Below are 23,470 nucleotides of genomic sequence, written 5' to 3'. Positions count from 1 at the left end.
ACAATAAAAGTATAGTGAATAGTTGTACAGTTTTAACAATATTATAAAATAAAATAAAAATAATAAAAATTTTAACTAATTAATAAATACTGAGATGTATGAAATCTGGTAACGTAATATAATGAAAAATAATAATTGCTTTCTAAACCTAAATATAATAACTAATCTAATACTATTTTGCTAGTATACAAATTCGTTCAAAATAAATTTATAAACAAAAATTTATAATATAATAAAAACTCATCAATGAACTGAAAATGTATACTCGTCAACAAACATTTTGAATTGTAATGACTACAACTTTTTTCCCGTGCAGCAATTTAATGTAACATATTTTGTATACATTTTGTTTTGGTAACTAATTTTATAATAATGATTCAGTTTTAAGTTCAAAATTTTATTTTGTCACATGACATGTTTTTCTATTTTATCTCTCAATTATGTTTTGGAATTCTCTATAATATTCAAATGATAACAATAAATTAAAATATACAAAAAAAAAACAGCACTAAAGGAATAAAAATAAATTCATTATAACCAAATTAAAATAACAATATATTTGTACTCAATAACATTTAGTGGTAATAATACTAAGTATTCATTTTTTTTTTTGTGTTTGCCTATGTGGTCTATTTATGTTTAATATAGAAATCTACTTAGGTTCTATTGTTTCTACTTCGGTGGTAACTCTAGTTTCTGGAACACATTTCCTAAAAGCATAAAAAAAAAACAATTATATTTTCAAAAATAACATTGGTGTAAGCAATTTTAAAAAAAACTTACCACGTGAAAATGATGAGAAATATAGTACACCCGATGAATGGTAGAAACGAGAACTCTTTGAGTGCCAATGAAATGATTGGAAAAGTTAGCCCGACCAAAAAGTTACCTGACCAATTTGCAACACTATTTGCTGCCATGATAATAGGTCTGGGCCCGACATCCACCAATTCTATAAAGCATAACATAATAAAGTAACGTTGTTAAAATTTGTGTTGCTGCAGTTTCCTATAATATATTATTATACACACCTGATCCGATAAAAAATGGGATAGGGCCTATGCCTATTCCATAGAACAAGACATATCCAATTATAAAGAACACCGACAAGAAAGACAAACCAGTTATTGTACCCTAAAAAAAAATAATAATATAAAACATATATTTCTTCTAAGAAATGTCCAATTATTTACTCTAGTTTTACACTTACGGCGGACGAAAGGACCATAAAAGTCATTAAACCCGTGAGCATAAAAACACAAGCAATGCAACTGAAAATGAGCAACGTTTTTCGTCCAAAATTATTTATAAACACAGTCGATAAAACTGTTACGATAAAGTTAATAAGTCCTGCACCCAAATTTCCATACTGAGCACCAACCGTACTCAGTCCGGCATTAATGTAAATAGAGGTTGAGTAGTAGAATATCTGTAATAAAATAATAGTTTTAATCAGAGATAGAATTTAATTAATACATTTTAATTCAAATAACTATTCGGAATAAAAAAAAATGCATGAACAATTTTTTATTAATTATTTATGGTTTTTTACATTGTTCATTATTTGACTATTCATGAGTAATTATTTTTATTTGTAAATAATTTAAATGATTCATTAGGTATTCACTGAAAAAATAGTTATTCATAACTTTTACTTATTGTTAAAATAATTTTTTATTAAATAAAAACCAAGAAAGTGTGTGTGTGGAGTGAATAAAGTAATAACGATAGATATAGCTTTGTGGAGAAAGCCTATTCGTTTGGGCGACCCCATTTAAATGGGATAGGGCGAAGTAGATTCAAATAGTTTAACAACAATATGATAATAAATAATAATTCACTTACAGCATTAATTCCAGACAGTTGTTGACCTAACATTATTACGCACGTAATAAGTAATGCTTTGCGATTTATTGGATCATTCAACACTTTACGCAATGTCCAAATTTCAGACGAAACAACTAGCTTTCCTAATTCCCAACTTATCTCTGATTCAGGCTTTCCTCTTAAATGACTCAGTTCTGCAAAAAATCCAAACATATATCCATTAGGTATCATTACAATAAGGAATAAGTAACAACTGACTATGCACTTCTAAAGATGGGCTCTGTAGTTAGTTGAACATGGAACTGAATAAATAGATACAATTATAAACATTGTAAGTAATAACTAAATATATTACATTTTGTCCATCATTCATTAATTGTTTCTTGTTGTAATTTTAATATTACAGTGTAATTTTTTTAAATTTCTATTCCCTTATATAAGAAAAAATAATTTTTTAAAACGTTTTCTCAAAATTTCCAAGTAATGGTTAACAATTCAACAAAATTTTAGAAAATAATTATAAATTATGTTTTATGATTTTACCAATTAATGCTCTTCTGTAGTTGTTGCACACTGTATACAAGTACTTAGGGCTCTCAGGAACGAATGGTAGTACAGGAAGAACAACTAGTACTAATCCTGCAAATAAGCTAAATAAATACGGCCAAAGTTGTTCAGTACCTAAAATTACAAAATTAAATATTAATATTAGTATAAATTGTCCATATTATGTGCTTTATTCTAAAAGTTAACTTTGTTTTGGCAAAAAACTTGTTAGATAATTTAGAAAAATATCAATATTTTCAAAAATATATTTTAAACTTTAAGTATAACGTATGAATATTTTTGTCAGTGTAGACATTTTCAGCTATTTTCGAGGTATATAATATGTAAATTTAAGTTCTATTGTACCCTAAAAAAAAAAAAAAGTTTGGAAATATTGACACTTTAAAACACATAGATTAGAAATAACTTACCTAAAAGATTTTCCAATCCTAAAAATTGAGATAAAACTACACCAAAGTTCAGTCCAACAGTAAAAATTACCCCAAAAATACCTTCAGTATTCATAGGGGCTATTTCTAATAAATACATAGGCACCATAGCCATAGTAAGACCTAAAAAACCATAAAAGAACAACTATTATTTGTTATTTGTACATAAATAATTATATAACATTACAATATTAATATGATGTAATGTTATTCAATTACAATTTTATGGCTAATGTAAAATTGGACGATTGACTCTTCAAATAATATAACGTTTTTTGTAAATGGGATTTTTAAAGATTCCATCTCTATTTATTATATTATAGTGTAATAGCCATACAATTCGTATTGACATTAATAAAAATATAACATACCAGCTGATAAACCAGCAATCAGCCTCGCAAGGAAAAATAATTCAACAAGGGCTACCGGTTTACAGCATAAAAAGCTTATACCAGACAGCAGGTTTAGGAAGTATGTAAGTCTTAAAGCTCCTTTTCTGAAACAAAAAAAAACCCATAAATCATTTACTATAATATAGATATTGTATTTTGTAGGTTGTTAACGTGGTTAAAAATATTCAACGCGTTTTTATTTTGTGAATTACCTATAACAATTTAGTATAGTCTTATCAAATTAAACTACGCAGAATTCGTTTCCAGAGTAACAATGTGTGAACTCAATTAATTGTTTAATTCTGAAAATGAAGCGACTTTTTCGCAGATTTTTCGATGCAGTTATACTAATATGAAATTCAGTTTTTTCATAATTTTAGTATACTATTACACCGATTCGCTTGGCGGTGATAACTGCGGTCGAACTACAAACAAAATATGTAAACCGCACATGCTGAATGGACATTACGTCAAGTGGCCAAACGAAAAAGTGGAAAAAATGTATAAAAAAAATAAAAAACATACACCGAAAAACATAATTTTCACCAGGTTTCAAATTTGCGGACAACACGTGTACTTGGTTTCACCGCGCTACAAGTAAGATGTACACAACAAGACTATACTGTCCATATTATGTATATTAATGGTTGTACAGGAAACAATCAGTACCAAATAGGAATGTTGATTCCATTGTAAATAACCGCCATGACAAAATTGTCGTTTCAGAGAAGGCGTGCCTTTCACGCTAAGCAGCGTCACGCTCAATGGTAACGACCAATGTTACAATTATGTCCGGCCTTTTCCTACTTTGGCGACGAGCAGCGCAGGAGATAAATCAGCCGTCATAATAAACGCCATCGACATATACACGGGCCGGGATGGCATAATTTGGGTGCTGGACAATGGGGTTGTCAATTCTCTCGAAGACATTCCCACCAAGGAAAGCGATCCCAAAGTCTTGGGCATCCACTACGGAAATGGCCGCGTAGGTTAACTAACCTAACCCCGTCAGCTCAAAATTGTGGTTTGAAATTTGTTGTGGCGGGGCGGAGGGGCAAGACGTACGGCAGAACAACTTCAATAGCTTTTGTTTTTCAGATACTCTACACGATACCGCTGGAGTCGCTATTATGCAAGGTCCGAAGTAGACTAAAATACTTGGTGGTCGAATACGTTAGCGACAATAGCACGATCGTTTATGTCGGAGACGGTGGAACGAGGGCCATAATAGTCTGGAACGTCCAAGGCAAAGAAGGATACAGAGTGAAGCTTCCCCGTTCGGCTACCATCTCGTGTTCAGTAACCGGATCTGAACACGTATTTTATCTGGTCCTGATTGAAACGCCCAAATGCAATTATTTGTACTTCACGTACTTGTCAGGCGAAGACATGTTTAAGGTCCGGACCAAACACTTGCGGAAGCGCATCAACCCAAAGTGTGTGGTCAACATCGGTCGGAAGCCGTGCAAAATGGTCGTTCTAGGGTCGGCTTACGGGTCTGTCATGTACTTCCGCATTAAAGGACTGAACAACCTATACAGCTGGGACGCCAAAGAAAGTTTTTTGGAAGAAAACATGATGTTGGTAAGAACAACGATAAAAAAATCAACAACACGGTCAGGGGCGCGATTTCGCTAAAATAAATAACAAACATTGGCACAACTAAACGGGGCTGGGGAAGTTCAACTTAACTGGGTTTGGACTTTTTTACAATAAACCTGGGTTACTGACAATTCTGGTTATTTGTATCGAAAAATAATTGTATACCACTAAGAAAATTGTGTTATGAGGGTTAAAATGTACTTTACCACAGCCCCGTTGAGATTACATTTTTCCCCCTTCAACTTTGTATTTTTTGATGCTGAAAACAACGGACGGAGAAGTCAGATTTTGTCTGTTAAAACATTAAGGTGAAAAAAAATTCAGACTGTCGTACGGTCACACATATAGACGTCGACAACGACGGTGTGCTATGGGAAATCGAGAGCAACATTGCGGATTTCGTCGCTAACACTGTTGGATGTTATGGAGCTAGTGTAGTACTCCAGCCGATTTTTGAAAAATCTGTACCCCTACACCCGTGTTTAAAAGAGTAGTTCGGGGATCGTATTAAATATTATTATATCCGAGTGCTGACAATGGTAAATAACGGTGTATAGTACCTGCCAAACTTGTCGGCCAAGTTTCCACCAGCTGCACCGCCGATGATGCCACCAATGAGGAAAACCGAAACCAGCACTGACCACAAAACGTCCAGTTGAGGTTTTGTTAATTCGACAGCATAACGGAACAAAATCGTGTCGTTGCACCATTGTTTCAATATCTGTATAGGTAGTAATGTTTGTTTTTTTAGTGTTTAATTAATATGCAAATAATTGTAGTGTGAAATATTTTTAATTGGCTAATATAAGCATTTAAATGTTATGATTTTAGACACACTCACCTCCGAAGGCGCGTTAACTACTCCAATGTTATAACCCGCTGGAACAGAACATCCTAGGCTAACACTCAACGTCGTTATAAACAGTATCCAAGACACTTTGCTTTCCTGGAAAAAAATAATAAAAATAGTACATATTCATCATTGAACCTATTTGAATAATTTCTAACAATAATAGAGGTAGTCAAGTACTCAACTGATTTGGGCAATGTTCGAATTATTTTTTAGCTAAATAAAAAGATACATTAAAAAAAGATAATTTGTCGACGAGTTTACCTGACTTTATTCATTTTTCATTTAAAATTTGTTTGGTATAGATATAGGTGAATATTAAAATTATTCAAGATAAATCTAATTAATCGTTTTATTTAATATAAAAAAAAATAACTTGATAAAATAATATAATTAAAATAAGTTTGAAATCATCTAAAGATAATATTATTATTTATACTATAAATAAAAATAATATTTTATCTTTAGTCATGAATAAATAGTTATCTATCATTCATCGATACATTTTATTATTATTATTGACTGTCGTATAAAAAATTTGAGCATATCTAGTGAACAGTATTAATATTTTTATGTTTTACCATATGAATTGAAAAAAAAACTTTTTTTGTTTGTTTTCTAATCTAACAACAAACCTAATAATAATAAGTAATAATATATTCAAACGCGAGAACAAGTCTATTTTTTACAATGTTGTCTAGTAGGTTCATTGTGCAAGTTTATTATTACATTTTATATTACACAAGCCTATAGGTTGAATACACTATTTATCACAATAAATGGATAGCCGTTCAATGGAGAAGTTATTGATTTAACTCCTATGCATTGACAAATATTATTTCAGGCTTAGTTAACGTTTAAAGTTATTGCTTTTCACGTCACCCCAGACAAAATAAATATTATTATGTAAACTCAATGTGTACGTCATTTATTTGTAGTAAAATCGTGTTTGTTAAAAATCGACCAACATCACTGGTTTTGCTAATTATTTGTATTTGTTCATAAACTCCATTAACTCGCTTGCAATGTTTTTAGCTGTTGTTAATTTTTATTATACACCTAATACCTAATTTAATATGTTACTACGTTGCTACTTATACATGTTTTAATGCATTCACGTAAATGAATAAAATATAAATAAATAGTTGAAAATAATAATTACTCTTTTCGGACGTTCTTGTTGGTTGTATTCGGTATTATATTCATCCTTTTTCTGCATCTTTTCCATTTCGTCATCCGTGTTGGACCCTAAATTGACAAATTGAAATATTAAAATAATATTCTCCTTTAGAAGATATCGCTCAAGTTATTGTGTCGTCAAAAACCGAACCCCCGTAGGCATATTTAGGTAGTAATTGACTTAAGTAATTCAAAATTGAAACATTAACAATGATAAATAATCATTTCGTTGTAACTTAAAAATAGTGGCAATTTGTAATTATAAAATTAAAATTAAAAACTTAAATGTAAAAAAAAATTGTCAACGTTCATAAACTTCAATAAAAACTATGCCGAAGTATAGTTCACGCTTAATACTTACCGAATCCAACGTCATTTTGAAGTAGTTTAATGTAAGACATTTTAATAATTAATTTAACATTAATCAGCGAAATCAATACTAAACGGTTAACGTGTTAAAACTAGTGTATATTGGTTTAACTATACAAACATTATACTATATGTAGTGTGTTGACTATTATATAATAACTTAAAACGTCCAACAGGTAATTTCAGTTTGACGTGGTTTCAACGACATTGAAAATGAAATTTAGAACAATGCGTCGTGTGAAACAAAAAAAGACTAATTGGATGATACCGAACGAAATTTACGAACTGTAAATAATAGGAAAAAAACATTACCTTACAATTTACGATTACAGCGAAAAATCATGCGAATATGACCACGCGTCAACGGTTATTTAGTCAAGAAAAAAAAAAATTAAAAAATTATTATATTATAAAATTATATGATGTAAGACATGTAGACAATACTGTTAAAAAATTAATAAAAAATCGCGACATCTCACATGAGACGAACAATCAGACTGATTCAAAATAGTTAACTGATGGGGGAATTATAGTAACTATTGGTATGTCGCGATTTCATTTAAAAATTTATAACGTGCCTAGATTGTGACCTCGATGTACATGAGTAATAGGTATTCGTTATTATTATTACACATTAACTAGTAATTATTATAGAGCGTTTTTTTTTTTGTAGTCCTATTAAGTTTTATACAAATATATATCTATATATTATATAATATATCCTACATGTCAAGTATATCCTATGTTATCCTTATGCCAAGTAACTCGTGATCAGTGGTATGAACAGAATGAAAGTTTTAATGAAACCGTAAATCCCTAAATACAAGTAGGAAGAATAATTCAATATTATTATTCGATAAAACTAAGGAAATTAGTTAATTAATGGTTATTTGCGACAATAGCGTATTAACTATTTTTTATGGATTTTATTAAAATATTTAAAAAAAACGTAATTCTATTAAAAACAATTTTGTTGACCGATTAGGATACTAAAAAGTATGAGATTTTAATAAAATTATATTTCCGATGTGTTTTTATGAGGGATGTCATTGATTATTTATTTTTCTTAAGTATCTTTCTAAAATTTGAGGAAAAAATTCGAATACCAATACAGATAGGTAAAAGGTTAGTACCTACTGTAAAATCAAAAACTTATTTTTATATCTATATCTACATTGGAAGTTGAGTTTAAAAGGAAAACGTCAATTTTGGCAAAAATTAGCAAGACTTCTAAACGTGTAAATAAAACCACACTTAGTAAAAAATAGCATTTCCATTTCCACAAAATGTTATTACGAGTTTAATAAAAAATAAAAATGAACATTTTGTTTTTAAAATTGCATTTTTAAACTGAATTTATGTCAACATTTTTAAAAAAAAATTTAACCGGCATGTATAATAAAATGTCCAAGCTAACCAAACTAAATATTTAACATAGCGTAAAAAAGTACATGTTTAGAATTAACCACCGATCAGAACTGACATTCTTGTTTTTTTCATGTTTAAATGAACTCACGTGGTACGGCATGCACGCATTTTTCACATGATGAAGTACGGAGTGTAATAATAATAATATAGCACCATACAATAATTAAGCAAATGGGATGAAAGTTTTTCGGACAAAACAACTGTATAAAAAAATCATAATGACATTTTCCTTGCGACAATTATCACAACGCACATGGCTGATTTCGTATTGTGACTGTTTTAAAATTAAAAGTATAGTTATTACTTGCCATAAAAGTAAGTTTAAAAATATTGATTACCTGATAGTTATATTATATTTTTCTGACATTTATTTTTTAAATAAAATAATATTGAATGCAAGTAGTGCAATTTACTTATTAATTATGTTTTTGTATTTATAAGTTATAACTAACAAAACATAATATCATAATGATGTTAATCAGAAAACCCGCAAATTAAATAACGTTTATTATCACTTAATTATTTAAATAGTATAAATAAACAGCTTAATAACCTAATGAAAGTACGACCTCTATTTTATGTAAGATATCGCAAAAATGACACAATGAAATATCAAAACAAAATTGTTATTATACTCGTATATTGCGTAATTTTAATCATAATATAAAATATTAATTTCTATTAACTGTTTTACTAAATAATAATAAATATTACCAAGCCATGACACATAATAAAGTTCTGAGTCATGCAAATTGCCTATTTATAATATAATAAATGTTAAAAAATAAAATCAAGTGCATTACGCGTAAGTTTTCTATTTATAATACAAATAATTAAGAAAAGTAAACAAATACGAAGTTAGTACCTAGATAAATGTAATTAATGTAATTTTTAAAACATACAAAACCACATTACTATAATATATTTATACATATTATTATATTGATAATGACATACTTTCGAATTATTTCAGTTTACTTTTTTTACTAAGTTCTAGCGTGATAGATTTTCTTTACTGTACTATTAAAAATGAAACTAATTAATAACTTTTTAAAGAATATTTATAAAAAAGTTAGTCATTTAGTGAAATACCTAAGTTAATAAAGTATCAAAAAGACAAATTATAACAAAATTTAATAAAAAAGTAGAAACAAAATTGGCATTAAAATAAGATGCTACACCCACGCTCATATTTTTAAAAATAAACGCACCCGTAAAACACTTATTTTTACATTTAAAAAATAGTTCTTTTTCATAATTATATTACATACCTAAGTCACAAAGATATACATTAAAAATAATGTATTTAATTTATTATCTATATACTAGTACTGATATATTATTATTTTAATGGATTAATAGCATTTAAACAATACCAATATTATTATCTAATTGTTAAAAATACAATTTGAAATATTCTAGATAAATTAAATTATATGGATTTAAAGACGCAATAAGTTTTAATGTTATTTTTTCATTATAAACGAATAACAAATTGTTATGACTTCGATTGCACATGGCAACATGCTACACAAGAAAAACACCGACCAAAACATTTCACAAGTCCATAAATCTTGAAGAAAGTAAAATATTATTATAGTGGCCACGGCATGACATATCATAGCTAATAAAAATAGTTGTCAAGGAATTATTAAAAAAAAAAAAAACAAAATATAGGAACAGATAACAGAAGTAGAAATATTGAAAACATAAAGACACAAAATAATATTGTCATAGTCGTTACAACTAGTCAATAATAAAACATTGGATATATAAACTTATTTAGACAAACATTTTTTTAACACAAAATCAATCATGGGAAAGGATACATATAAATCCAGTTGTAGGAGAAAACATGGTTATGCCACTCACGAATCCAAACATTTCTATACCAATAAACCCGATTGAAAGGGTATAACCGATCATCAACCTAAATTAATCAGAATAATTTATTATGTTTAGGATTGCATTTATATAAATGTGGCAGTAATATCGTGCAGTGAAATAAATTGATCTGACGGATATCTAATAAAATAATTTTTTCAACTTCACATCGAAGCTAAAAGTGCTTAGTGCGTAGCATATAAAAAAAAATGAGAATACTTTTAAACAAATCACTTAAATAAAATACTATTCATACGTTTCGTAATGGATTTCAACTTATGAATACTTTTTTAAGAAAGCAAATATCAACAAAAAGATGCATAATTTATTTTTTTTCAATAACAAAGCATAGGCATTATTTACAAAGAAAAAAAAATCAAAAAAAGAGAAAATGTGTCAATGCATGTGTTGGATAAACTTTAGGAAGTATTTTTTTTTTTAAATGTTGATTACACATCGGTACATTAAAGTTATTCCGGAACCTTGGGGTTACTCTATTTATTCGCCAAGTTTCATTTCCAGGAATAATCAATTCATCTAAACCTCCTACGTCGGATAACTTGAACCATATTTAGACATAGGTCATCGTTAACCTGTCATCGGCGCACATCATTGTCTGAATACTAATAGTATATTTTTAAAATAATAGTTTTGAAAAAGACTTGTATTTAATATTCAATACATTATAAGGAAGTTAAACCTAACGCGTGATTGATTTAATTTTAAAACGGATTTTCAAATTATGAATTTACGATAAAAACGCACAAATACTTAGATGTTATGCTTTTTATGATAATACAATTTATATTTTTATAATATATCTTATTTTTTGAATATATAATAATGAAAGCCAGGAGTTGTATAATAATTATTATGTATATCTAACTATAAATCTGTTTTATCTTTTAGAATGTCATTGAACTTATAATAAAGCAAGGTTTAATAACATGAGTATATTAGGATGCAATCAAAATTGATGAATTTAATACACCGATATCACGGACTACTAAATTATGTTTAAGGAACTACTGAAGTCTAAATGTCTACAATTCATTAAGTCTTCAACGTACATACATACAACTTGGCATTTAAGTGACATTTTCTAGGGGCGCCATTTCAGTTTTTGAATAAAAGAAGCTGAATCTAAACAAGCTATACTTTACCACCATGTTTTTTTTATAACTATGACTTGCTCACTAAAAATTCGAGTTTAAAACTTTTTATAATTAAAAAATTGAGAATTAATGCCAATGAGGTACCAACAAAATTAAATAGCCAGCGTCGACCCCGCCTCTACCCAAAGAACAGCCCTGTATTTTACTATAGTGTACACATATTAAGTGATTGCGTGTATTGTGTTCGAATGATAAAGCTTTAAAATTGCAAAATGTGCATCAGTTAAATAAATTACCTTTTATCTTGATCCATGTACAGATCTTTGTCGTAATCATAAGGAAGGCAGGCTTTAACGTTTTGTTCCTAATTGCAATTAATTAAATTTACAAAAATGTTCAGTGTATGCACAGTTATAAAAAAAAAACTATACTATTTCATGCTTATTTAAACATTAAAAAGACAAAAATTAGACCGATATGACTGTTAAAAGTAAAAAAATTGTAACTAATATTAGGAACCAACAGATTTAACAGATCATTAACAACTAACAGTATTATTTAAATCAATGCAGACTCCGGTAGTAGCGTTGTTACAGAATCGATAGTTGACTGATAAAACAAATGTTATTACTATTCCTATTTGATATGATCTTATAATTTGAATGCAATTATAACTAATACATTTAATATGAACTTAATTAAACATAATTCAATCGCATTTAAAGTGTAATATTATAATACACAGTGTTATACGTGATAAGAACTCTTCTGGGTGCACTTGTAATAAAGAGCTCACGCGCGCTGACTGATAAAACACAAGAGTACTTATGCTTATAACAAAATTTACAACTCGAGGTATTAGGTAAAACAAATGGAAATAATATTCAAAAGAAACTGCGTAATAGTCTAATATTTAATGATGTATAGCGAAAACTATACAATTAATGATGATGTTTATATGTTTAACATAATAGAAATTAATAATTTAATAATTGTTTTATCGTTGTGTTTGGATTCAAGTTCATATAGTGAGTAATAATATTATATATTTATATTTATTTAGTTTTGTATAATTGTCGTGCTATAATATTTGATCATTAATAAAAAAAAAAAGAAAACTAATAGTAATTAAAATAAATAAAGAAAAAATGATAATATAATTTTTTAGTATCATTTAATATCATTATAAAAGTTAGTTATGATCTTAATTCTATATTTAAACCGGCCTTGTTTATTTCTATACGAAAATAAACTAATATTGTTTAAATAATAAAAAAATTAATACAAATCTTACCCTGTGATTTAAGGCCATGACGAGCATAATAAAATGAGCTACAAGGCACAAAAATCGAGCTGGTATGAGGCCATCAGCACAAAAGGTTGACATATTGACTGAATATACTTTTTTTTTACATAAACCAGAACTCTCGACTAATATTCTACAGATATATGCCTCGTGAGTTCTAATAAATACCTAAAAAAACAGACTTATCGAGAACATTGAACAATCTATTCCTTATTGATTATTATACAATACAATAACTACTCTGTGCACTTTAAACATACAACTCTATAGTGCAAGTATAAAGGAAAACGCGTGTAAGGAATGTAGAATGTATTATTAAAAGTAATTAATATTATGTCTAATATATATATTGTATTTTAAAAACAAACTTGTTTTTTTTAATGTTTACAATAATAGTTAAGTCTTGGTTGTAAAACATAAGCCAAAGGTTAAATATAGTATAATTATTATTTTTGCCTAAAATTAAGTAAGCTGTCACTATAAATAACAATCAGGAAAATTAAATTAACTAACAATTAATACTATAATTAATTATTTTACTAGGTACTTTACTTATTTATTATAATTTAGATACAAAAATAGAATAATTGTTATTTTTTTTCATTTAAAAATACATTTATTCAATTTCATTATAACTGAAACGGATGTAACTACTTACTTATACAATCCTCTATTTTAGTGTTAAATATGGTTTGAATTTAGTTTTGTAATAAAAATAGTATAGAGAAAAAGTACACCAAAAACGAAATATAAAGGAAATTCTATCACTGCCGTCCAAGCTGAATTGCATTAAAGTAGATTATATATATATTTGTTTGAGAAAATAAATTTGATTGAAACTTTCTAACATTAATGTTTATGATTGTACCAAAAAAAGAATAATAGTTCCATCTAAGAGTTGGTACAATACTGATTTGGTAGTATTTGACAAATTGATCGGTAAATTATTTGTTTGATATGTTAGTAAATAGCGATTAAGATAACGCAAGATAAAAAAAAAATATGTTGTAAAAACAAATAACAAGGTTGTTAAAGATAAGTGTTTACTTTTTATTTAAAAATTTAGTGTTTTTTAACTTTCTTTCTTATATTTTATTATCTTGTACAAAGGGATCGGGCAGCCAAATCGTCTACTTTAACATTTTTTTATCTAATCCGGACACCTGTATGACATTATACACATGCACCAATTTTTACTTTAGTTAATCTAGCTATGTACTAATGTTTTTAACGGTTTCTTTTTCCTTTTACTAACGTGCTTAAACCATTTTAATTTATTTTCCTTCACATTTCCAATGGTGAAATTTCCAAATTATCTTTTACATAGGTACTTAGGTATTTGTAGTTCTACATGTAACCTAGGCTTTTTATACAGCTATCTCGACATTCTTATTTTAGCGAAGCACTCCTTTTTTTCTTCTTCGTCTGTCATAATCCAATACCCACTTATACATATATATCAATATTTGGTTAAATTTAATTTCCACTCCAAGTCAACCAACTAAATTTGTTTTTCAAACTAAAAACTTATTTTAGAACACTTAATATAATAACTAATCTATATACTTAATACCTACAATTGAACTAGTAAGCATTTGTAGCATTAGTAACATTTGTATTAAAGAAGTTTTTTTATAACTTTTCGAATTTTAAAATTTACCAGTTTTACTATTTTTTATTTAATATCAACAACAAAATACCAATATTATACCAATTACCAATTATTATTCTATTTTTAAGTATCTATACATAGCAAGATACACAGTAATTGTTTAATTATATACCTAGGTAATGTTTTTAAATCTGGTACTTAAACCCACGATCTCTTTTTCCAATTTTTTTTAAATACGTAATTTTAAAACCCAAATTGCTAAGTCACCATTGCTACTTAAAATATATAATTCATTTTAAAATATTATTCAACGATATTTTATAATGAATTATTTTAATTTTAATGTATTGATTTTATTTTCAAGTTTAATTTTCATTAGGTATCGTCCAATTAAACCTTCAATCTAATAAATAATTAAGTATCCAAGTTATCTGGTTAATTAAAACTAACATGCAAACTGTTCAAGTCGTCTAGTTTTCAATGTCAGTATGCTTTCATATGTTTGATTCTACGTAGTTAATTTTACCATGAACGGATTAGTTTTAGCTCCTTGAGTTTGTCAAGATGTATGTTGCATTGACATAGCAAAGATATTATGTTATAAAGTTATTTATTAGTTATTTTTTTTAAAAATTTATATAGATTATATACAATCTCTAGTATAAGTACATAAGTTTTATACTATAATAAATCAATAATACATTATTAAACAATACATGTAAGATTATTTGTATTTACTTAAAATATTAAATTCAGAAATGAGCAAATTGTACGCAATTTTCTGCTACAAAAACCATTTGCTGAAAATTACATTGATTAGGTATCTAATAAAAAGATTTACGATTACACTGACAATGTGTAATATAATTCAGTTACAAGAAAAGAAGAGAAACATAAATCGAGTTGTGTTAACTATACTATATCACAATATTTGTGATTAGAACCAACCTACAACCATATTATTACCTATATTATCATGCATTATCAATACCAGATTGGAATTGTTTGCAAATTGTTTTGGTTTAGTGGCAAACGATATATTATGAAATTAAGAAAATAACTTTTATTTGACCGCAATTAATTAAAATCGACAGGCACAAAACTATTTTGGCTCATACTATCTTCTGTTTTTCTGGCCTTACATATTTATTATTATTTTCTTACTACTTACTTACTAATTGTAAGTACACTCTTGTCTATAGTTATAGAGTGATGTTCGGACATCCTAATATCTACATCGGCTCATTCTTACTATCATTTTTATCAGATCATTTTCTTCTTTTTTTGTCTTAATCATTTTCATTTTACACGCCATACAATAGTTTCATCTACTACCTTTCTAACTGATTTTTAAATATTTTATAATTAACAATATTTTGTAATCGATAGTAGCAAGTACTGTATACAAACAATGTAGTGTTCGTAAATACTTTCATTCAAGATCTATCTTCAACCGCGTTTTACTATTAGTGTAATTATTTAGATAAAACACTAAGCAATGACAGTTTCTTTGTGCATTATTTTATACAAGGGAGGTATTCGAAATTCTAAAACTGCATTTTAAATACCAACTTTAGGTAACTATATTATAAATAAAAGCCTGCACAGTGACACGTCTATGGGTTCTGGGAGTCGCAGGTCTTCAGGAAATTTTATAACTAAAAGTGATAAAATCGCTATTTCAAAAAACGCTTCAATGCGAATCTGTAGATAGTAGATAACGGCACCTTTTTAACTGCTGCTAGCATAAGCTTGTTTAAACAAAATACCAATTATAAGTAAAGTATGTTTTAAACCATACGTCGTGGAAACATGCCTAACTTATAAGAACACTCGGTTGCATTTAGCATACACATGCGAAGGAGATACGGTATCATCAAGTATACTAAAGCTCATATTATAAAACTATAGTTAATAGTTATAACTTATGTAATTGTGTAATTTTACATTATAACTTATCGAAATTTGTTAATAAGCGTGTTAATAATTACAGGCTTAAAAATCGTTTATAAAATTAACTTATTCAAATCTAATTTGTAGTTTTCATATTATAAATACGAATACCTTAAACATTTATCAATCTAATTTTTAACCTCACCCTTTCATTAGTAAACCGTTGCTGAAAATGTAATTGTTTTAAAATGACATTTAAAGATTAATTTCTATCCATAATAAAATATGTAATAAGTAATAACTAATAAGAAATAAGATCTTACCTTTCTTATAAGAAGACATTTTTAAAATATATTAAAAATTTAGAAAATAATTAGTAGTAAAACCAAAATAAGAAAAAATGTTTATTAATTTACGGTTTAGAATACTCCCCATATACTGCGTTTATGAAGTATTATTATCATGTGCTTGAATTTACAGATACATACGATTAATTATCATGTTTTTCTATTGGTACTTCATAAGAAACCAAATACCTTGAATACTTGCGTTTTGATATTTGTTTATCAATTAAGCATTGGTTAGATAAAAAAATAATACCTCCCACTATATTTCATCATTTTAGGTAAAAAAATATTTTTATTCGTTTATCTCAGAGTGGTTAACTACGCGGAGCCCTAAAAGATAGCTAAAAAATAGTGTTTAACTAATTAAAAAAATATACATTCAACTTTGAAAAATAATAGGGTTTCACAACACGTAAACACGAAAATAACAATAAAAGTTGTTTTATGACTGGATTCAAAATAAGACCGACACAAGTAGGATGTCTAGCGATTATATTTTGTAGTTAATGTTGATGTTATATTAAATTTTTTCACCGGAAAAAAACCTTTCCCATGTTAACTTTGTTGTGCTTTGGGAAATTGCATTTTTACATTAACTACTAATTCCTTAATTAGCTTTTAGATTTTTCCTTAAATTATTTAATCGTTTATTAAACTGTAGCTACCCCCAAACGGTGACTACTTCTACATCACTGTCTAGATTCGTTTTAAATGCACTTTTAACAAAATAAATAAATTAGGTATTAAGTTAAATTAGTTCAAATTTAGTTTTATTTCGAGTGATAAGCATTTACAATTTCTGAACAATAGTGACCAGCTTTCAAAAAGGAGTTTTCTGATGATGACTTTCATAAAGAAATAATTAGGAGTTAGACATTGTTGACGACTTAATTTTAATTTACTACTATTTGAGTGAAGCGATAGACTTTTTAAAGTTTTTGACCCTTTCTAGAGTACCTACTCGATTTCTACTTGATAGATGTGTTGAATATACAGTTCATTGTAAAAGTAATAACGATATTTCTTCGCATAAAAGGCAAAATCTACAAGTATAGTAAATCAAATTATAAAAAGAAATGTATACATACATTGTCCAGATGTTTGCTATGATTTTATTATTTTTATGGCTTTTAAGAATTAATCGTGAACGTTGAAACAAAGCTATACAGTGTCCAGACTCGCCAATAACAAACAATTATAAAAAAAAAACTCATTATGAAGTATGACCCTAGTAAAATCAATACCGACCTCATGGCTAAGAATCCAAATTGAAAACAAACTATATAGTATTAAGTGATGTCTAATAACGATTGATTTATTTGATTGCCAAAACCAATTGTACTGTATTTATTTTAAACACGTATAGTATTTTCGCACACTCAATTTTTCACTACTTATGATTTCGCATGCATTATGGATCCCATGTACAAGCATATTATAACCTTGGAAGCCAATGCCAACCTAGCAAAAAAGTACTCATCAAAGTAAAATTGTCTGGAATAATCTGCCAACAGGATTTATTATTAATTTTATATTATAAATTCACAACATGAAATAAATTCAACTTACTCAAGGAACTTTTTTTTTTCTGGTCAAGTCAGTTTAACTATACAAGTTTAAATTGTAGAAAAACATCAAACCCGTTTTTTATAATGTAAAGAATCACAAATTTGTGCTTAGTGGCTACTATAGGGGTTTTACGTATGAAATATGGGGAAAATTAAGATTTCATTTGACTACCACAAGTGCTAGAAAGAAGGAACTAGTTGGTTCGAATTATCGAATGGTCGAATTATTGTGCTGAAAACAAAAGGAACATTTGTAAAATTAAAAAAACATGTTGTGTAATGACAAATTCAGTACAGCAAATAAAACAAATCTCAAAGGGATTAAAGTCTATACATTTTATTATAGTTGGAAAGTATTAAACCCAATTTTAAAGAATATAACTATTTATTATTTTGAGGGGCCTCTACACCTGCGTATTTTTTTATCGTAAACAAACAACTCATTCTAATTTTAACCACACTAAAACGCGTGATCCGACAAAGTTTAGTAAACATAAAAATATGTTTCTATTTTTTTTATGCTTGCTGTATCCATCGAAGTACAAAATACATTTTCGTTTTTAATGTTATTGTAAAAATCGTTACAATTTTTCACATAGAAATTATTAATTAACTAAAAATAAGTTGTCGCTGACATTACTTCGATATATAATTGTTGTCGAAACTTTTTAGTTGAATTGGAAAGAAATTTTACTATTGTTTGAAAGTAAAATATTTTTTTTGTTCTGTACTAGAGGTTAGAATTAAACTGACGGAAATTTCACGGAAAATAATAAAAATTTAGAGTATAATACAGAAAACACATTTCAAAAAGCATTTAATTTTCTGGAAATTAATAAAAATACTTTCTTAGTTAAGCAACAAGGTTAAAACTTATTGTAATCATATTCACTTTGATTGAAAAATGAGACGAATATTTATTTGTGCTGTAACACTTTTTTTTAAATATTATAAGCAAAAGTTTATCTTGGGTTTCAGCTCAGTAATATTTTTTTTCGGAAATTTGTATAATTTAATTTTTCCAGTTTTTGTAAAAGTATTATTACTATTCGCTCCTTTTTTATTTTAACCTATAAACCACTTTGTCCAGTTTTCCCGCAAATAATATACTAGTTTTTCCTAGTTTTTTCGGAAAATTTTAAACTATCTTTCTAAACGTTTTTCGAACCATACATTCAATTTTAATATTGGTTTCAAATAAATTCTAAACAATCGAAAATAATAGATGTTTTTTAATTTCTGCACCAAATTTCTACTGAATATTGTTTCATTGCCCCTAGTTTTTCAACAGTCTTACTTAATATACATAATTATAATAATAATATGATTTACATGAAATTTAAATACATTACTTTATTACTAGAAAGTTAATGTAAAGTAGGTAAACAGTATCTTATACTTAAACAGTTTCTCACTGGAGCCTCCCTGTATGTGGACAACTAGACAACTAGAGTGAAACATTTTGATTTTTATGTAATTTTCTTAAGTTGCTACGTTATTCGTAGCAGGTGTCGTTTTTAAAGTTATAACATTATGTTTTATTTGAGTATTTTGAGCTAGCTTGACAGGGATTAATTTATAAGGGGGGGGGGGGTGGCAAGTTTTTACCGGTAAATACAATATGCATACTACGTTTACGAGAATGGTCTAAAGGAGAGGAAGTTATAGACCCCTTTTCAAACGAAATATCTTCTTTATAATAGTAGTTTTAATAGCTTCGAGGCGATTGCTGTGAAGGTATTGGTTTTATAATGACGACCCTTTCCAAATCTTTAGTTATTTGGGCTACTAGTTAATTATTGTTTCATAAAAAATTGTCAATGGTTTCTTTGGTTCGCTATAATAATAGTTACAATTATTATATTATGTATAATATCGATGACATGTGCTTGTAAGCGTGCGAGATAAGCTCGCTCCACGCGGATTAATGGGCGTCGCACACATAGTATTATTGATCACTTACTTCACATGATTCGCCCGCATGTTATTAAAATAGTTTATTGCCCAAATCGAATTATTCAAAAAATTATCGTTGGAATGAAATATCAAAGAAAAAAATAATTAAGAGCCTCTGTGGCTTTCGATATCGTTTTAGTCAATATACGAGTGTTTCATTGGTACGCCCGAATGGAAGATAATATGATATTTATTTTAAAAATTAATTTGGATTTATAGTAAAGTTCACGGTTCACAATCCTATTTTCAAGTTTTCGAATTCATTTTTGATTAACTACGAGATGAGTTACATGAAAAACAATTTTAGAATAAAAACAAAAATTTTACTTTACAAATTTAAAAATAAAAATGCACAGATAATTCTAAATCTTGTAAAAATAGTCGGACATGCCTAGAAGAATTTAAGGAGCTTAGGCCTTAGAGTAGTCACGCGTCAGAAAATTACCGAAATTTTGTGCAAAAAGTAAACAAATCCTATTATTTGAACATGATAAAGAGGGGTTATCATATAGAATCGATTGCCCAAAAAGGACTAAAATAATAAAAAACGAATTTTAACTATACGGCGGCAAACATAAAATAATATGGATTTGGTTAACTAATTTTATGCCCCTTTATATGTACCAGGATGCGGCGTTTAGTTATAATTTTTAAAAACACATCAAATAAACTTTAAATAATACTGAACGGTTTAAATTATTTTTGAGAACATAATTATCAAAAGTATATTTAAAAATTAGGTTTTATTTTCAACATTTTAGTAATGAATAACATATTGTCAGCCTATTTAGGATTTATCTACAAAAAAAACATTTTCAGTATACTACACTATTTGAAAGTAGAAAAAAACTGTGTGTCGGCTGGTATAATAATGATGATATGTTTTTTTCCATGAAATGTGTGATAAACAGTAAGCAATTTTGTTATTGTAAAAATAGAATAAATTAAACGTTTTTTTTTCCTTTAGTGTAAAATTTGACATTTTGGAGTTACGCCTCTTGCTAAATAGGCTGACGATATATAAATACATATACAGACTCATATTAAAATAAAATTCTAACCAATAAATGCTCGAGTTTGATTATAAACAATTATGATCATACAATAATTACTAATATTGTGTCAAAGGTAATTAAATGGTTCATTAGTTAGTTGTAATATCATAAATAATAGCTTGCAACAGTTACGTTCAGAAAGGGAAAATTTATAGTAATGTGGTATAATTAACAATACAATTACTACAATTCGGGAATCGGGATCATACAATTAATCTTTAAAGGAATGTCAGTTGAATCAATACAACAATTCATATTATTGTAATTTTTAAAAAAAATTGTTTTTCAAAATTGTAAATTTATTGTAGCAGTTTAAATAAGTCTGTAAATTTTTGTCATACTCATTAAATAACATTAATAATAAATAGATTATACAAACTATTTTAACCATTATTCCTGCACACTTATTATTAATGGTACCAACTTAATTATTAAATTAATTAATGATGATATTCATAAATGTGAGTCCTAAAACATTTTCTAACGTTAAATTAGCTATGGTGAGAGATTATTTTTAATTAAGAATAGGTAAACTAAACATACATATTTTTGAAACTAACGGTTTCATTTAAAAATTAATCTGTTACATGTTTACTATAATTGGGAACTAAACACAGTACAAAATTTAATTTTTAACACTTATAATATATATAAAATAAAATACCTCTCCGTGGGATTGTATTAAGAATTTTAATGTAATAAATAGACTTAGGTTGGTCTGAAAATACTACAAAATATGTAGAAAACCATTTATTTCATACTGAATATTCAATAATTAATATTTCGTATTTTTTAAGTAGTTTTTATTGATTAAATATTTAAATGTATGATTTTTATAGGCTTAATAATAAGTCTAAAAGACCATTTTTTTCCCAATAATTTTTTAATAAATAGGTGTTTAAGCGTAAAAACATAAAAGATACTACGTCATGCAAAAAATCAATTTTTAATATTTTTTGTAAAAAGTGTTAGGATAAAGTTCCAGGTAAAATTCAGATTTTAATCGCAAACAAAAAAAAAAGTTTCTAAAAATAATACATTTTTTTCTGAATCAAACAATCATTTTCTAAATTTAAAATAATATTTTTTAGACAATTGTTTGATTTAGAACTACATTTTACTTTTAAGACATTTTTTTTAGTTTGGGAGTAAAATGTGAATTTTGCCTGAAACTTTGTATAAAATAAAACAACCTGTATTTGTAAAATAATAATTTTAGTTTTAAGATCATGGACACCCAAATTATTAATTCTCATTACTAATATAATGTATATTTTTTTATTTGCTCTTGTAACATGTAACCATAATATATAATATTATGTTATTGTAATTCCATATTATAAAAATGAACCACATAATGTAAGTGATTTACATTATTTTAAAATAAAAAATGTTCAGGATAGTTTTAAGTAATTGTTTAGGAGTAAAATTATGACTAATGTAATTATAATTTAAATAAAAATGTATGAAACAAATTATGGAAGTATCTCCCGGGAAATATATATTTTTTTAATCTGTTGTGAGTTATAATCTATATAACCTATACCCTTCGAAAAATTAAGGTATCCGTGATCTTAATGAATGTGACATTATGTTGAAACTCTTGTTGGAAATACTGTTTGTGCACTCAAGATATATATTTTAAAAATAGTACCTACTAAATAAATGTATAAGTAGCAATGGTAAGTATAATAATTTACTATTTGGTTTTTAGCTCACTGTATGTACTTAAGGTATACTTATTTTTAATAAAATTAATGCTTAGTGCAAAAGATCGAATAATATTCTGCGTACTAGGTCTTAACCGGACGGTTAATATAAATAACTGTTTCAGTTACCTAATAGGGATTGTCGATCATCCATTGTGGACCGAGTCGTCATGGCAACTTCTCGAACAGCGGCTAACAACAAACGATTGCAATTAATATACCGTCAACCGTAGTATTTACAGCATTTGACGTTTCTTTTATGTTTACAACAATCACTACAATAGCAATTAATCAAAACTGAGTGATTGAAAATAGATTAATAATAATAACAATAACAATGTCGTGTTATTATGTGAAAAAGATTATTTACGTCCCGGAGAACG

General features: G+C 27.3%; 1 protein-coding gene across 9 annotated transcripts; it reads right to left on the bottom strand.

Annotated features, from left to right (window-relative positions):
* Nucleotides 1–77: 77 nt before the first annotated feature.
* On the bottom strand, nt 78–23,463 carry LOC126842395 (solute carrier family 2, facilitated glucose transporter member 4-like). 9 transcript variants are annotated; one of them, XM_050579421.1, is made up of 13 exons: nt 13,606–13,858; nt 11,938–12,005; nt 6,829–6,914; nt 5,658–5,762; nt 5,377–5,537; nt 3,194–3,318; nt 2,805–2,945; nt 2,371–2,508; nt 1,846–2,021; nt 1,211–1,429; nt 1,032–1,134; nt 784–952; nt 78–710 (listed from the first exon to the last, which is right to left on the bottom strand). In XM_050579421.1, the coding sequence occupies exons 2-13, from the start codon at nt 11,975–11,977 to the stop codon at nt 653–655; spliced, it is 1,521 nt and encodes a 506-aa protein (XP_050435378.1). In that variant the 5' UTR covers nt 11,978–12,005; nt 13,606–13,858; the 3' UTR covers nt 78–652. The 9 variants fall into 9 exon arrangements, with proteins under 9 accessions (XP_050435378.1, XP_050435368.1, XP_050435350.1 ...); XM_050579411.1 differs by lacking the exon at nt 13,606–13,858 and adding an exon at nt 12,936–13,055; XM_050579393.1 differs by lacking the exons at nt 11,938–12,005; nt 13,606–13,858 and adding an exon at nt 23,217–23,463.
* Nucleotides 23,464–23,470: the final 7 nt, after the last annotated feature.

The sequence above is a fragment of the Adelges cooleyi genome, unplaced genomic scaffold (assembly GCF_023614345.1).
Source record: "Adelges cooleyi isolate 19-005CV unplaced genomic scaffold, UGA_ACOO_1.1 ACOO_flye_CR_arks_rails_tigmint_CR_PRNA_108, whole genome shotgun sequence".
Classification (NCBI taxonomy): domain Eukaryota; kingdom Metazoa; phylum Arthropoda; class Insecta; order Hemiptera; family Adelgidae; genus Adelges; species Adelges cooleyi.
Note: the sequence above shows the minus strand (reverse complement) of the source record. Positions and strands in the feature narration are given on the sequence as shown.

Excerpts from the sequence above, each read along its gene's own strand:
- LOC126842395 (XM_050579393.1), bottom strand. The coding sequence starts at position 23,259 with ATGACGACTCGGTCCACAATGGATGATCGACAATCCCTATTAG. Across the intron at positions 6,915-23,216 it reads TGATCGACAATCCCTATTAG|GGTCCAACACGGATGACGAA; the intron begins GTAACTGAAACA and ends TTGTCAATTTAG. Across the intron at positions 3,319-5,376 it reads TTGGCCGACAAGTTTGGCAG|AAAAGGAGCTTTAAGACTTA; the intron begins GTACTATACACC and ends TTTTTGTTTCAG.